The sequence below is a fragment of the Betta splendens genome, chromosome 22 (genome assembly GCF_900634795.4).
Source record: "Betta splendens chromosome 22, fBetSpl5.4, whole genome shotgun sequence".
Lineage (NCBI taxonomy): Eukaryota > Metazoa > Chordata > Actinopteri > Anabantiformes > Osphronemidae > Betta > Betta splendens.
In genome coordinates, this window is record NC_040900.2 from 16,425,467 (window position 1) to 16,440,822 (window position 15,356).

Sequence of the window (15,356 nt, forward strand, 5' to 3'; positions counted from 1 at the left end):
TTTACAGGCTACCACCCACACTTTCTGCAATGTTGACTAGTAAAGTGACTTTCATGTGTAATTTTTCTGTTATCAGCCCTGACGACCTGCTGTCTGCTCTTCATGAAGGAATTAGTCGTGCTGATGTTATCATTACATCAGGTGGTGTGTCAATGGGAGAGAAGGTAATTGCCTACATTTCATCCAAAGCCCTTTAATTAACCAGTAATTCCACTGCGGGTTTGAGCTAATGTTTTGCTTTATGAGAAAACAGGTAAATGTGTCTTCTATAGATGATTTTGTGTGTCCATTTGTGTTTCTATTAGGACTACCTAAAGCAGGTGCTGGATATTGACCTTCATGCTCAGATTCACTTCGGACGAGTCTTTATGAAACCAGGGTAAAATGGGGGAGAAAATTTTAGGGAGATTACTTTAATTTTGTTGTTAATTTATATACACACTAGTCTACAACTGCTAAAAATGACTATATCTACTACTGTCAATTTTACTACTCTAGCTGCTACTGCTGCTATACCTGGTGTACGTATGAATCTATGCCTACGGTCAGATGTATCAATAACTACGGAAAGTAGAAATTTGCAAAAGTTTATGGTAGCTTCCTGGTTAACGTAAAGACTTTTCTACAGCTGTTGGTCTGTTGGCGACCCTAAGGTGAAACACACTGGAGAAAATGATTAACAATGAATACAGACATGCGTTGTGCAATTAAATGAGAGGATATAAAAATATGAGCAAAATGGTGCAAACATACATTCAATAGCCTTCTTAGATGATCTGTTAGTGGTTCTGTTAGAGGATCTATTAATGCGGTAGACCAGGGCAACATTAAAGCGCAGTTTGCAGCAAGTTTACCTGATGTAATCGGACCGAACTGGACACAACGCTATAAACCGTCACAGGATCAATTGACACATGTCAACAGAAAACATTTTTATTTCATTAATGTACTAATGTGCTTTGCCAAAATGCACCTATAGTCACCAACATTGTGTCGAGGTGCCTTTTTCAACTCATGATCCATTAATTTTAACGAACAGTGTTGTCCCTGGTACCAGCCACCGATCTGGTACCAGCTTTAAACCTGTTTTTAACCACGCTGTTTGTTAAAATTAATGGATCCTGCGTTGAATCAGGCACCTCAACACAACGTTGCTGACTGTAGCTGCATTTGTTTTCTGCTACATGTGTCACTTCATGCTGTGATGGTGCTTTTTTATACCGATGTGTGTCCAGTCGATGGGTCCGATCACATCAGGTAAACCAGCTTTCGATGCAAACTGCGCTTTAATGTTGCCCCAATCAACCAGTTTATGACTGCGTTCCACACAGCTGGCATGGCTCAGCTAAGGGTTCACTGCCCAATCGGTCTGCACCTTTCTCTGGATACCCCCGTGGCTAGAACCGTAGTGTTATCAGCAGCTAGATGTGGCTGGCTGCGCGGCCACATCCAAGATCAGGCACCTCTAACTGATCCTCTAATGGATCCTCTAACAGGACTAGAGTCGTTGTTATAGTATATATGTTTGCACTCTACTTCAAGTACTTATTGATACATCTGACCATAGGCGTGGATTTGTGCTTATGCCAGGTTTTCGTGCATAAGTACTCTTTGTACATAAGGCCCCTGGTGTTCTACTGCTTTTACTACTACTACTAAAGTTAGTATTACAGTACTGTACTTTCAGTAAGTAAATTTCTTTATATAGCACTTTTCTATAGTAAAAATCACAAAGTACTCTATAATATAGGATCAAAACAGACATACAAAGAGCAATATTATACACTATCACAGCTAAAATGGCAGTCTGAAAATTGGGTCTGAGCTGCTTTTGAAAAAAATGTGTTTCTGTTTAGTCTTCCTACTACTTTTGCCACAGTTGACATTGATGGAGCACGGAAACTCATCTTTGCTCTCCCAGGTACTGTATTTCTTTCTTAAGTATGTATCTGTGTGTATGTTTGCACATGCTACTTGTACTTGTGTTTCTTAATGTCCAGTCTCCAGGTCTTTTCTGATCAGTGTCTAAAGATCAAGATAGCGGTGCATACACATTGCAAGGCTCTGTGTCTCTCAGTCAGTTTTTGCAAATTTGCAGTATTCTTTTCTATTCCTCATTTCGGGTCTGTTCGCAGAACAGCAGTGCATTTACAGCTTACACCCAACAGTAGATTTTGGATTTTGGTTTGTGTGTTTTAGTTTTATCGACAATATTCTACTTGTCCATGAGATCGCTGGAACAAACAAGACTGTGCACCCTACCCAACTGGGAGGAAGAGCTTGAAGGCAGCGGAACTGCAACATGATCATCTTTATTGAAACATTGCTAAATAGTGGCATACAAGACAACGCTATTGCTCTAACAGAACAACACACGTTCCGTGCGAACAAAATGGCAGATGACTCCGGTAAGACCAGAGGAGGAGGACTGTGCATTTATGTTAACAAAGCTTGGTGCACAAACTGTTACTGTTAGTAGGTTCGGCTAACCTAGAGTTTCTCATGGTTAAGTGTAGACCATCTGCACTCTACTCACACACCTGGACAATAAGAACAATTATGCATGAATGCTATTTGTGGACTTCAGCTCAGCATTCAAAGTTACTTGTCAAACTTAGAGACGTGGACATTAACACTTCACTTTGCTATTGGATTATGGACTTTCTGACCGTCAGACCATCTGTTCCACCCCTGTAGCAAGCCCTCTCGCAGTGGAAGCAAGTCACAATACAATACAATACAATACAATACAGAGGACACACAGTAGCACACAGTGGGAACCTTGCTGGGATTTTTTCATGGATACATCAGGGTAGATAGATAAGGTCAGAGAGCAGACGGTGAGACTGCATCAGTATAGTAAAATGTTGTTCTTAATTATATGACTGAGGCTGACAAAGATGTTTACAGGTCAGTCCAACAGTTGTTCTTGAAGGGAGACACAATAAGGGAAAGAATATAGAGGTACAGCTGGAGAGCTATATTAAAAGGAGGGGTATGGGAGAAGGGACAAAATAATACACAGCCAATTCTAATAGCATTTTATAGATCCATGACTAATTGTCTAGATTAATAGTCCAAACGGTCAGGACTCAGGGCTTCATCGCCTCTTGTGGGTCCATGGGGTACCCGTGACATCTCAAGGCTATCAGATTAGGCTGTCACCATAGTAACCACGTGTTTAGTCTATCTGCAGATGTTATCCGTCTGTCTCTTCTCCTCCTCCAAGCGGGCTGAGATGTTACTGATCAGTCCTTCAATTCGGGTCATCCTCTGATGTAATTCGTCCGAAGGAGCTGAGATGTTACTCGTCACTCCATTAATCTGGGCCATCCCCTGTGCAATTCCGTCAGCCGCGTATCCCTGGACCCCAGGGGCATTTGCAACACCACGGCTGGTGGACGTGCCAATGAGCCAGCCGCAGATTTTCCAATCTTCCGATAAAGCAGCACCGCCAAAGCCAATCATCAGAAGCCCTGTTTGTAAAGTCCAAAATATGAATAAATTCTCTGCATTCTCGATGAACAGTGGCTCCAGACACAGGGGACACCAGGAATCCCACACATCCCGCTAGAAACTGGAGGCAAGAGTCTTTGTGAGGAAAATTTTATCCAATGCGCTGAGTGACCAGTTGATTAGCTCCATGTCCAAATATAGTTATTCCAGAATAGCATATCAGGGTGCTCAGAAGAGACAAGACAAGGACACTGCAAGCAAAAGAAGAGTGGGAACAGAGACAGAACTTCTGCCTGCACTTCTTAAGAGTTGGAAGTAGGAAAAAAATATATAGCAACTGTACAGTAGATATTTAGAAATACAGTAGATATTTGTATATATCTATCTATATAGTAATAGCAACATATTCATATTTACTTGCATATTCCCAATTACTATAGCAACCGATCTTTATCTACTTGTAGAATTCTGATGATAGTTATCAGCCACATTTATATTTATATTATTTTCATATATATTTGCATACCCCTGATTACTAAAGCAACAGCATATATGCTAATTGATGTTCATCTACTGTAAACTCCTGATATCTGTCCACCCCAAAACAGTCTGTAACCATTTTCTCTCCTGCACATGTCCATATCTTGCACTTACTGCTTATAGCACTTCTGGTTAGACCGAAACTGCATTTGATTGTACTCGTATAAATGTAATGACAATAAAATTTTATCTAATCTAATCTATTTGGATCCAGGCCCACTAACTTTATTCATGGGCATTGAAAGGGATTTGCCAACTTCCAATGAATGTGAGTTTTTTTGGGATAACTTGCCTAAAATAAATAAATATCGTGGCATATCTGTGGTGTCTTTAAAGGTTATTTGTGTTTAATTGTTGTTTCATAAGATGATTTCATAAGACTTCCAGAAAGATGTTGGGTGATTCGAAATATTCAGTAATTTTGCTTTCTAAACTCTTTCGCTCATTTTCTTCTAGCTTATATTCAAATCTAAGAAGACAACTACTATTCAGAACATTCGTTTTCAATTGCAGGTTTGCCACTTTAGTAACCCAGCTTTGCTTTGTGTAACTTTTTAGGTAACCCTGTGTCCGCAGTGGTGACATGTAACCTGTTTGTGATTCCTGCTCTGAGGAAGATGCAAGGCATACTGGACCCAAGACCTACTATTATTAAAGCTCGGGTAGGAAACACACACACACAAGAATATTGAAGAATGTGATCTGTAGCAAGCCCTCTCGCAATCACATACAGTAGTAGTAGAAATTTTAGGAACACTGAGTATTCCAGTGTAGTGTCTGTATCTTTTGGGGGTATGGCAGTAACAAATATATAGCAGGTGCCAGTGACCTTATTGTTCATTCATGCATGTGTGTGTTTACATTTCAGCTTTCCTGTGATGTTAAGCTGGATCCCAGACCAGAGTATCACCGCTGTATTCTCACCTGGCATCACCAGGAGCCACTACCCTGGGCACAGAGCACAGGTCTGTACAAAGTATTCTTGTGTGTGTATTTCATTCGGAAATTAGCACATTCAAATATTAAACCCTGACTAGTTTAATATTTAACAAGTTACTGTATTCTATTGACCATGACTTGACCAAACGGTTATGCTGCCCATGTTCATTAATTTATCAAATTGAAAATGAAAAGTGAAGAATATTTTAAGTGAAAACAAAAACTAACTTCTGTCAGAGCCAAAAACACACATTATACCATTGTGAAATATGACATCGAAGTAGGATTGTCATCAATAGCTAACTGACTTTTTTTGCGCTGTTTTATGGTTCAGTGGTCTATATGTGTGTGATGTTGATGTGAATGTGATATTTCAGAAATATTTCAATGCAACTTTATCCTATTCAAGACTATAACAATCATATAATGGTCAAAGTTTGCTAGGACCATTATGTCTCAATCACAGCAACACAGTGTCACAGAAATGCCTGGAATTAAATTTCTTAACATGACACTTTTTATATATATACAGCGGTAGGCATGGTTGATTATGGAGTTGCATTTTTTTTCTGACAAAGTTTTTACTTATAATATCTTTGTAAGAATTTGTGTAATACTTTCTGCAGCGTCTTTCTACAGTATTTTTAACAAATTATAACCCATGAATAGTCCTTTAAGGATGCTAGAACGGACAATAAAGTCCTCATTTGTCCTTTGAGCCATGGATGTAAAACACATACAGACAATTTTACTGACCCATGTGCCCCTCCTTCTCCAGGAAACCAGGTATCCAGCAGGTTAATGTCAATGCGTAGTGCCAATGGCCTGTTGATGTTACCTCCAAAAACAGAGCAGTATGTCGAACTGCATAAGGGTGAAGTTGTGGATGTCATGGTCATTGGACGATTATGATGCAGGTACATCACACTCATCTGTCTGATTCTCCTATCCATGTAATCTTCTGTGTTATAAAGAGAGTAAAATGTATTTTTCCCCAGACATCTGTGTCACTCATTGCCAATTACCATGGCAGTGCTAGAACTTCCTGTCCGGATAGAAATCAGGCGGGGACCTGGTCGCCATTAGCTGTGATGTCATATGCAACAGTCAATCGGAGCCAGCACAGGCTGAATCCTTCTTGGTCTGCTTTGAGGAGATCACTGTATTTCAATAGAGAGAAAATATGTAAAAAAATTAGATTTATTCTGTAATATTATTATCCTAATAAAAATATTATTCATATTCTTAATTATTATTCAAATTATTATAACAATATAAATTAAATATTCACATCTTCGTAGTAGTCATGACCTCCTCTGTCCTGTTCATTTGCTTTGTGTGTTTGACATCCTTCCCAATTAGATACATAAAGATGTAAAGATTCCCACTGCTCTACCCACTCCATAACACCATAGCCTTATCCCCCCCTTCCTTAATCTTGCTCTCTTTCCATTGCTTTATCGTCTCTGACAAATGTAGATTCTCCTAACCCCTCCATCCCTTACCACTTACAGTATGTCACAATGTCTGACATCTCTGCAAATATTTAGTTATATCTTTTCTTACGACAACACTGCATAAATCACTCTTTGACACAATGAAAAGTAGTCAGTGTAAAGTTTGCATAGCAGTGTAAATTATTTTTTTGTCCCCTCAAAATAACTAAAAGTACAGCCAATAATAGCTGAACCCCTGGCAATAAAAGTGAGTACACCCCTAAGTAAAATTGTGAAATGTCAATATTTTATGTGGCCACCATCATTTCCCAGCTTTAAACTTTCACTAACCAGGTTGAGTGTGAGAGTGGAAGAGCTTTTATACCAAATTTAACTCACCTGCTATCTGGTGACACTTGACACTAAAAGGGGAAGGAAAATGACTAATTGTGCTCAATTTGTACATTTTGACTTAGCGTTGCATTCTTTTTCGTTGCCAGGGGTTCAGGTATTATTGGCTGTATTTCTAGTTATTTTGGGGGGGACAATAAATTTACACTGCTATACAAACTTTACACTGACTACCTTTCATTGTGTTAAAGATTAATTTATTCAGTGTTGTCCTATAAAAAGATATAAATAAATAGTTGCAGAGATGTGAAGGGTGTGCTAACCTTTGTGACATACTGTATATACACTGGCCCCTAACATCAGCGTCAACAGATATATAAAACAAAAGCCTTGGAGGACATTGTTTGATCACAGTTGCTGAAATAGATTGTGCCAGTAAATATGAGTTTCTGCCAAAAGAATTTAAAAGATAGAAGTATTTGTATTTTTTTTTATTCTGATACAACACTTGTATATTACACTAAAAGTCATAATGGACCTCTGTGAAAACCATGAAAGTTATGTAGGTGAGTCTGTAGCAGAGCAAGATGAGGCAGGAATAAAATCGTAATCTGCTGGATTTCATAACCATACCATTATATTATGTTCTGTAATGCCTTTTATTATCTGTAGTGATAAGGAAAACCTCCTTTTGATATGGCAGTATCAGGCATGCTTCAGAGTATTAGCCAGACCTGCATTGAAATAGTGTTTAAATGTGTTTTTCATATTGCTAAATCTATTAAAAATAAGACCGACTTTAGTTTCATGTTTTTCATGTTGTTCATAGCAAAAGATTTTACAGCCATCAACAGACCAAAGCCAACCAAAGACTTACTTATCCTTTTTGTGTCTCTCAACCATAAGCAATGTGGTTTATTTAAGCTGGAAATGTTTAAAATAGTTTGATATTTCAAAAGTAAATAATAATAATAAAAATATTTAGTAAAGTACTACGCCTTATTTGTTGCTCTAATGTGGCCTGGTAGCTCGGTCGGTAGAGCATTGGCCTGGGAAGTAGAAGGTTCCAGGCCCCACTTGTGGCACCAGGTGTGTCCTTGAACAAGACATTTCCAAGCTCCCAGGGCGCCGCACTGTGGCTGCCCACTGCTCTGCTCGGCATGGGTAAAAATGCAGAGATGAATTTCCCTAATGTGGGATCAATAAAGTTCAATTAATTAATGAGTATGTTGGCAGGTGTATGGTGTATAGGAGAGTGCATGGATATGTAATTTTAGCTCACAACTGTTTTGATATATTGCATATTGATTGGCATATAGTAATTAAAAATACATACAGTACACATGCACAAGCTGGTCATACAGTATGTTGTATTTGTTAGTCCGGTCTGTTTTTGGTTGGTTTTGGTCTTTTCATGGAATTTTTTTTTATTTTAAAATATTGTCATCAAATGTGGAGCCCCAATAAGAAGCCCCCTTCTTATTTTTTCCAGGTTATGTATGTACATGAAGGAAAGAAGCTGAACGTTTTGTCATTTGAAAGCAATGTCTCACAGTCAGGTGCTCATAAAACAACTGGGGCCTAATGTACAAAGACTTGCGTAGATTTTATACTAAATTTGACTTAAATTCAAATCCAGAAAACTGCCTAAGTACAGATGTATCAACGTCCCCTAAGTAGAGATATACACATGTTTCCTTTGTACTTACCAATCAAAGGATAATTGAGCACAAGTGAATAAGTAGCAGGTTCTGCCTGTGACATGCCTCCGTATAAATATGTTAATTCTTTTAAATACAGACACAGCGAGCGTCGTGTGTTAATGCTGCAGGTTCCGCACCAAAGCGTCACTAAAACAGGCAGAAGTGAAGGAGAAGACACTGTGTTCAGCTAGTAATATGAATTCTCTACATTAAACCACCGACTAATACTGATGCTGAAGACAGGATGTACTTTGGTTGCGCACAGGTTCTATGCGCAACAGGAATTAATATTAAGGCCGTTAAATTATTTACTGACCAAGGAGCCACCGATCTGGTACCAGCTTCAAATCTGATACAATGAATGGATCATCGTTAAACCAGGCAACTCGCAACAATGTTGCTGACTGTAGCTACATTTGTGCATTACTTATTATTTGTACACTGATGAAATAAAAATATTTCCTGTTGACTCATGTTTCATCCTGTGACAGTGCTTTTTAATTGATGTGTCCAGTCGATAAGTCCTATCACATCAGGTAACTCTGCTGTTGATAAAAAACAACACTTTAATGTTGCCCTCATCAATCGTGGAAACTTAATGCCTTGCTGAGATATGGGTAATTGCGTCCCACAGAGCTGGCATGGCTCGGCTCAGGGTCCACCACCCGACAAGCCTGCAGCCTCCTCTGGATCCCCCCATGGCTGGGACCCTAGTGTGATCAACAGCTGGATGTGCGCTGGCTGCCCAGCTTCTCGCTGCGTCTCGATCCAAGAACGGCACCTCTACCAGATTCTAAAAGATCATCTAACAGAGCTGTAGAATATATGTTTGCACTGTTTTGCTCACATTTTTATATCGTCTTATCTAATTGCAGACGTGTGGCTGTATATTAATTATATTTTTAATTATGTTTTTTTTTTTCTGGTGTGACTAATGATCATTTTCACATGATGAATAGTTTCCCAGTTTCACCTCTTGGTGACACTAATGGACCAATAGCTGTAGAAAAGAACTAAGAAGAGAAGAAGCCAGTCAGCGACCTAACATAGATTTGCGCACGTTGCGTTTTTTGATACATCTGACCTTAGGCGTATATTCGTGCTTACGCCGGGTTTCAGTGCGTAAGTACCCTTTGTACATGAAGCCCCTGGGTGACAGTATTAAGGTGCTGGCTTAGGTAAAATATGTGCTCACACACACACACACACACACACACACACACACACATACATATCCTTGAACCTACATCGAAGTGAGGACCTGCATTGACATAAATAGTGGACCTACAGTACATTGCCTTCCCTATCCCTTTACCCAAACCCTAACCATCACAACTAAAGGTAGACGCCTAGCCCTTGGTGTAATCCGAACCACAACTCAACTCTAACCTCAGCCCTAAAATCACATCCTAACCATCAAACAGGCCTTTAAAGTCTAGATTTGCCAAAATGTCCTCACTTTGGTAGGAAAATAGGCTTTTTGGTTCTCACTTTGATGTAAGTACAAGTGTGTATATACAAACACACGCACTCACACGCTCACACGGTATGTTTTCCATACAACAAAAACCTGATATTTAGTCCACTATTAAAGCAGCATTTATTACTGGATTTAGCAGGAATATGCTTAATTTGCTTTACCTAATAAAATTACCTACGGTAATGCTAAATATCTCTAGTATTGCCTGATTCTTACTATCATTGTGTTCAGTGTCAAACAAATCCTCATGACCTAAGGCCTATTGCTGCATTCAGGTTTCATCTGAAGATTTGTGACAAAGCTGTGGACCTGTCAAAACTTTAATGGTACTAAATATTTCCAAATAATTAGGGATGGTTTTAGTGGACTAGTCAGTTACTGTTGAGGTCCTTATTTATACATTAAGAATTGTGACATGAATATCAATTCTCCGCAAGGGCAAGGTCATACCTCTTACACAAATACGGCAGCAGCTGCTGCATCTGGTTTTCTCCTTTTAGGCTGTCACAGTCTTCACCACTCATATTTCCCCATTTTCATCTTCATTTTTTCATTTATGATAGTGAGGTATGATAGTTATTTATTGTAATTACTGGAGTGTTTAACAGAGTTTAAGCTCTGGTGGCATTGTTAATTTTTCATTTTTTACTTTTACCTAGCTCAGAATCTTCCCATTTACCTCAGATACATCATACGGCTCAGGCTGGGTTCATGTCAGGACAAAGAAAAACAAGGTTATATTTAATAGGGGTTTTAATAGTTATTAAGGTAATTTAGATAGCAGAACTACATTTAAATTGAGTAAACTAAGACAATCACTTTTTCCTCAAAGATTTGGCAGCTCATACAGTATTTATAGTTGGCACACTGTGACATGAACACAGCATCAGAGCATGCCACCTGCCCAAAGAGGACATATCTAATTTGGATAGATTCATCAAGGAAGAAGCAGGCTTGTTGATAAACTGCCTTTGTATTGAGTTATTGGTAACACTGGACTGAGCTCAGTCACATTGCACACACTATAAACTATGACCAGCACTTGTAATGAAGCAATGACACAGCATTCTACAACTACCGTATAAACATAATCAGAAGGATGTTTTATTCTGTAATGATATTGAAACTGAAGATAAATTAATAAAAATAATAATTATTCCGTATCTGTTGTTTGGCCAAGTTAATTTTTGTTAACAATGTTATATATGTGACATTGTAATTGAAACAATCAAATCAAAAGTCAATAAGTTTTTTTATCTTTGGAATTTACATATATAAGGTAAACAAATCTACTGCACAATGATAATAAACGAGAATGACAGATGGATTGGAGTTCATTAGGTGGTTTCTTTGCTTTCCTTAACCGCCAGTTTATTCAGGTTGTAAGTTTGAGGTGCATTAAACCATTCTTGAGGAGGGCAGCGCAAATTAATGTGCAGCAGAGTATAATAGAGACACCTCGGGGGATTCAGCTGTTCCTCAGTCTGCTGGTTCTTCTCCGGTGGCTCCTGAAGTGCATACCATAAGGCAGATACAAACCAAGCTGAGATTCAAAATGTTCCCCTAAACAGGTCCTATTTTTAATTTAGATATATAATACCATGATAAGTATAACGCCTGTCAGACTGCATAAAACCACCTCCTCCAGTCTCCCCCTTGGCACTGTGGTTTCACAGGGATGCGTTTTTCCTCTCCTTCCTGTACTCCCTGTTTACCCATGACCTATCTACACTCTTAGACTTTGCTGATAATTTACTTAAAAACCTCAACAGTATATTTCTGTAATTTTCAAATGCAGTACATTGCTGTTATTTATTCTTTATTTTTTAAGGAGACAAAACAGTACTTTAAAATATTCTTTGCAATGCATGATTGGAATATGGCCATAGCAACTGAAGCCACTAGCCCATATTGAGACAGTCCAGTTTTAATATTCATCAATATTCATTCTTCATAGGTATATATATGTAAGTGGCTTTTTTTTTTGCTTGTTGGCATTAGCAAAGTACATGACCTTTCTAAGAAAGGCATATTGTGCACGATGATGATAATTTGAATGAGCATAGCTATTTGTGTATGTTGCTGAGCTTATTTGCTACAATTAGCTTGACTGCTAGAAAAAACACCAAAACTGTGTTAACATCCTGTTTATATTAAAAATTGTTCAGTTTGAAAACTGAACAATCTCGGAAGGTTTCCCTGTCAGATCTGTGGACATTTGTGTAATGCTGTAGCGACCTCTGTGTCACAATAAACAAAATTAAAATTAAAATAATATCCCTAACCTAGTTCTGCAATGTTGCACCTCCAACTGCGAAAGGTCCTTCAGAACATTTGCAGATTGTAAATCACATATTCACAGACACCACAAAGTGCCAGTAAAGGAGCAGAGATTATGCCAATACTGTGCATATAAAGTGTATATGCAAGTTATTTTTGGGTTTTTAATTATGTCACAATCATCATTACAATGCCTACTCTATTACAATTGTAAAAAATGACATGCAGACAGTAAAATTATAAATAACAGCTCACTGAGCTTATTCAACTTTTTTGCCACTGTTTATGCTGTCAGCCTACTACTAATAAAAAGAAATTCACAATTTGTACATAGGCATGTGACAAAGCAGTTGATAGAAAGTGCTCCACGCTATCTGTAGCTTCTTGTCTGACACACCTTGGTATTTACAGTATAAAGATTTACCTTTGTGGTATTTGTCAGGAAAACATTATTGGAACCGTGATAGGTTTGATTATCATGGTACATCTAAATCTCAATGGTTCTAGTCTAGTCTACAAAGTCTACATTTTACATAACATCTACAGCTAATCTGTAAATGAATGTTTAATGGTAAAATTGCATTTTTTGCTAAGTTTCAGGTGAAACACTAGGCAGCTGTATTCATGGCTGTATGGTCAACATGGGGGACATGTCATTTGTGAGGGCATCCAGACAACTTTTTTGTCTGGGCTTTCTGCTGTGTTTTCTACTTATTACATCTTCAATCTTCAATATCGAGATGATGTAGATGACTCTGCATCCATTCATCCATCCATTTTCTACCACTTATCCGGGGCTGGGTCGCTGGGGCAGCAGGCTTAGCAGAGAGTTCCAGACTTTCCCCCTCCTCGGACACTTCCTCCAGCTCTTCAGGTGGGACCCCAAGGTGTTCCCAGGCCAGCCGAGAGACATAGTCTCTCCAGCGTGTCCTGGGTCTTCCTCTGGGCCTCCTACCGGTGGGACATGCCCGGAACACCTCCCCAGGGAGGCATCCAGAAGGCATCGGAACTACATGCCCGAGTCACCTCAACTGGCTCCTCTCGATGTGAAGGAGCAGCGACTTTACTCTGAGTGACAGAGCTCCTCACCTTATCTCTAAAAGAGCACCCAGCCACCCTATGGAGGAAGCTCATTTCGGCCACTTGTGTGACATTCAGCCACCGTGCCGCTAGAGGCGCTTCTGGGTTTTTGGTGTGGGTCATCACCTGAGTTTCATTTTCTTGTCTGTGTAATTAGTTGACCCACCAGGTGTATTTAAGTTGTGCTGATCATGTCATCCTTTGTTGGTGTGTACGCGGTCGCAGCTGGATGCTACACCAAGTTACTTGTTAAAGAGAGGAGTAAAAGAAGTGGAGTTCCTTTTGGTTTCCTTTGATGTCTTGTTCCCTGTTGAGGTTTGTGGGTGTCTTAGGGAGTTTTACGTTTGTTAGAATAGAAGTGCCCAGTTTTCCTGCATTGCAGTGATTTTTAGTTCTTGCATTTTGTTGTTTGAACTTAATCCTGCCCTGCAGTGAGCTTATGTTGTATTTAAATAAACCCTTTTATGTCAACTGTTATTTCCTGTGTGAGTCATGCATTTGGGGTCTTCCTTTTCCCTCTTTCCCTGCGACCTGGTCAGCGGGTTGCGGCCAGGTGAGCGTGAAGGGTTACTGAGTGTTTAATCAGCGCGGCGTGTCCGCGGCGTGTTGTGCTGGATGCACGTTGGACGTAGTGCCAAAATCCTCCGCTCAGTGAGAGCGCATTTCTTCTCCCAGCTCTGTGAGAGCTGCAGCTTCCCCGCTGGGAGCGGGTGCCATTCGTCCTCCATCTCCACCGCATCTCCTCTCCTGCCCCCAGGGCTCCGTCAAGCCCCCTGTCAAACCCTGCCGGTTCAGAACCGACGGGGCGAGTTTGTAACAGAACACACCAACAAAGGAAAACATGAACAGCACAACTTAAATACACCAGGTGGGTCAACTAATTACACAGTCAGGAAATGAAGTTCAGTTGATGACCCCCACCGAAAAACCAAGACAGCCTCTAGCGGCGCGGTGGTTAAATGTCACAGCTTGTATCCGTGATCTTGCCCTTTCGGTCATGACCCAAAGCTCATGCCCATAGGTAAGGGTAGGAACTTAGATTGACTTGTAAATTGAGAGCTTTGCCTTTCGGCTCAGCTCCCTCTTCACCACGATGGACCGGTACACCGACCGCATTACTGCAGCCGCCGCACCGATCCGTCTGTCATTCACACGCCCCTCCCTTCCCTCACTCGTGAACAAGACCCCAAGATACTTCTGCACTTGGGGCAGGAACTTTCCTCCAACCTGGAGAGAGCAAACCACCTTTTTCCGGTCGAGAACCATGGCCTCAGATTTGGAGGAACTGATTCTCATCCCAGCTGCTTTACACTCAGCTGCAAACCTCACAAGCGCACGCTGAAGGTCCTGGCCCGATAAAGCCAGACCCCCTCCCGTCCCTGGCTGTGCCTAGAAATTCTGTCCATAAAAAAAGGAACAGAACCGGTGACAAAGGGCAGCCCTGCCGAAGTCCGACGTGCACCGGGAACAGGTCTGACTTATTGCCGGCAATGCGAACCAAGCTCCTGCTCTAGTTGTACAGAGCTATAGAGTTGTCGAACAGCCCTTAGCAAAGAGCCTTGGACTCCATACTCCAGGAGCACCCCCCACAGGATGCCACGAGGCACGTGGCCGAATGCCTTCTCCATGTCCCACAAACCCTGAAGCACCCTGCTGAGGGTATAAAGCTGGTCCAGCGTTCCACGACCAGGCCGAAAACCACATTGTGTATCCGAGGTTTCACTATCGGCCGAATTCTCCTCTCCAGTACCCTGGCATAGACTTTCCCAGGGAAGCTGAGAAGAGTGATCCCCCCTATAGTTACAACACACTCTCCTGTCCCCCTTTTTGTGAAGAGGGACAACCACCCCAGTTGTCCATTCTAGAGGAACTGTCCCCCTCGGCCAGGCGATGTTGCAGAGGCGTGTCACCCAAGACAGCCCCACAACATCCAGAGACTTGACGTACTCAAGACGGATCTCATACGCCCCCGCTGCCCTGCCATCAAGGAGCTTACAAACTACCTTGGTCAGCCTGGGTGATGGGAAAGTACATCTCTGAGTTCCCTGACTCTGCTTTCTCAGCAGAAGGCATGTCGAAGGGTTTAAGGAG

At 40.6% G+C, this 15,356-nt stretch overlaps 1 protein-coding gene across 8 annotated transcripts in view; it reads left to right on the forward strand.

The window, feature by feature from the left end:
* gphna (gephyrin a) overlaps positions 1–11,068 on the forward strand; it is a 34,742-nt gene extending 23,674 nt beyond the window's left edge. For 5 of the 8 annotated variants that reach the window (XM_055505513.1, XM_055505516.1, XM_055505517.1 and 2 more), the window contains 7 exons: positions 77–164; positions 306–379; positions 1,857–1,921; positions 4,555–4,658; positions 4,865–4,961; positions 5,714–5,852; positions 5,934–8,894. In XM_055505513.1, coding sequence (XP_055361488.1) covers positions 77–164; positions 306–379; positions 1,857–1,921; positions 4,555–4,658; positions 4,865–4,961; positions 5,714–5,847 — 562 coding nt within the window. In that variant the 3' untranslated portion in view covers positions 5,848–5,852; positions 5,934–8,894. Of the gene's footprint in view, positions 1–76; positions 165–305; positions 380–1,856; positions 1,922–2,199; positions 2,409–4,554; positions 4,659–4,864; positions 4,962–5,713; positions 5,853–5,933; positions 8,895–9,059 lie in introns of those variants that run through there. The other 3 variants (XM_055505515.1, XM_055505514.1, XR_008693559.1) reach the window with 3 other exon arrangements.
* The last annotated feature ends 4,288 nt before the right edge of the window (positions 11,069–15,356 follow it).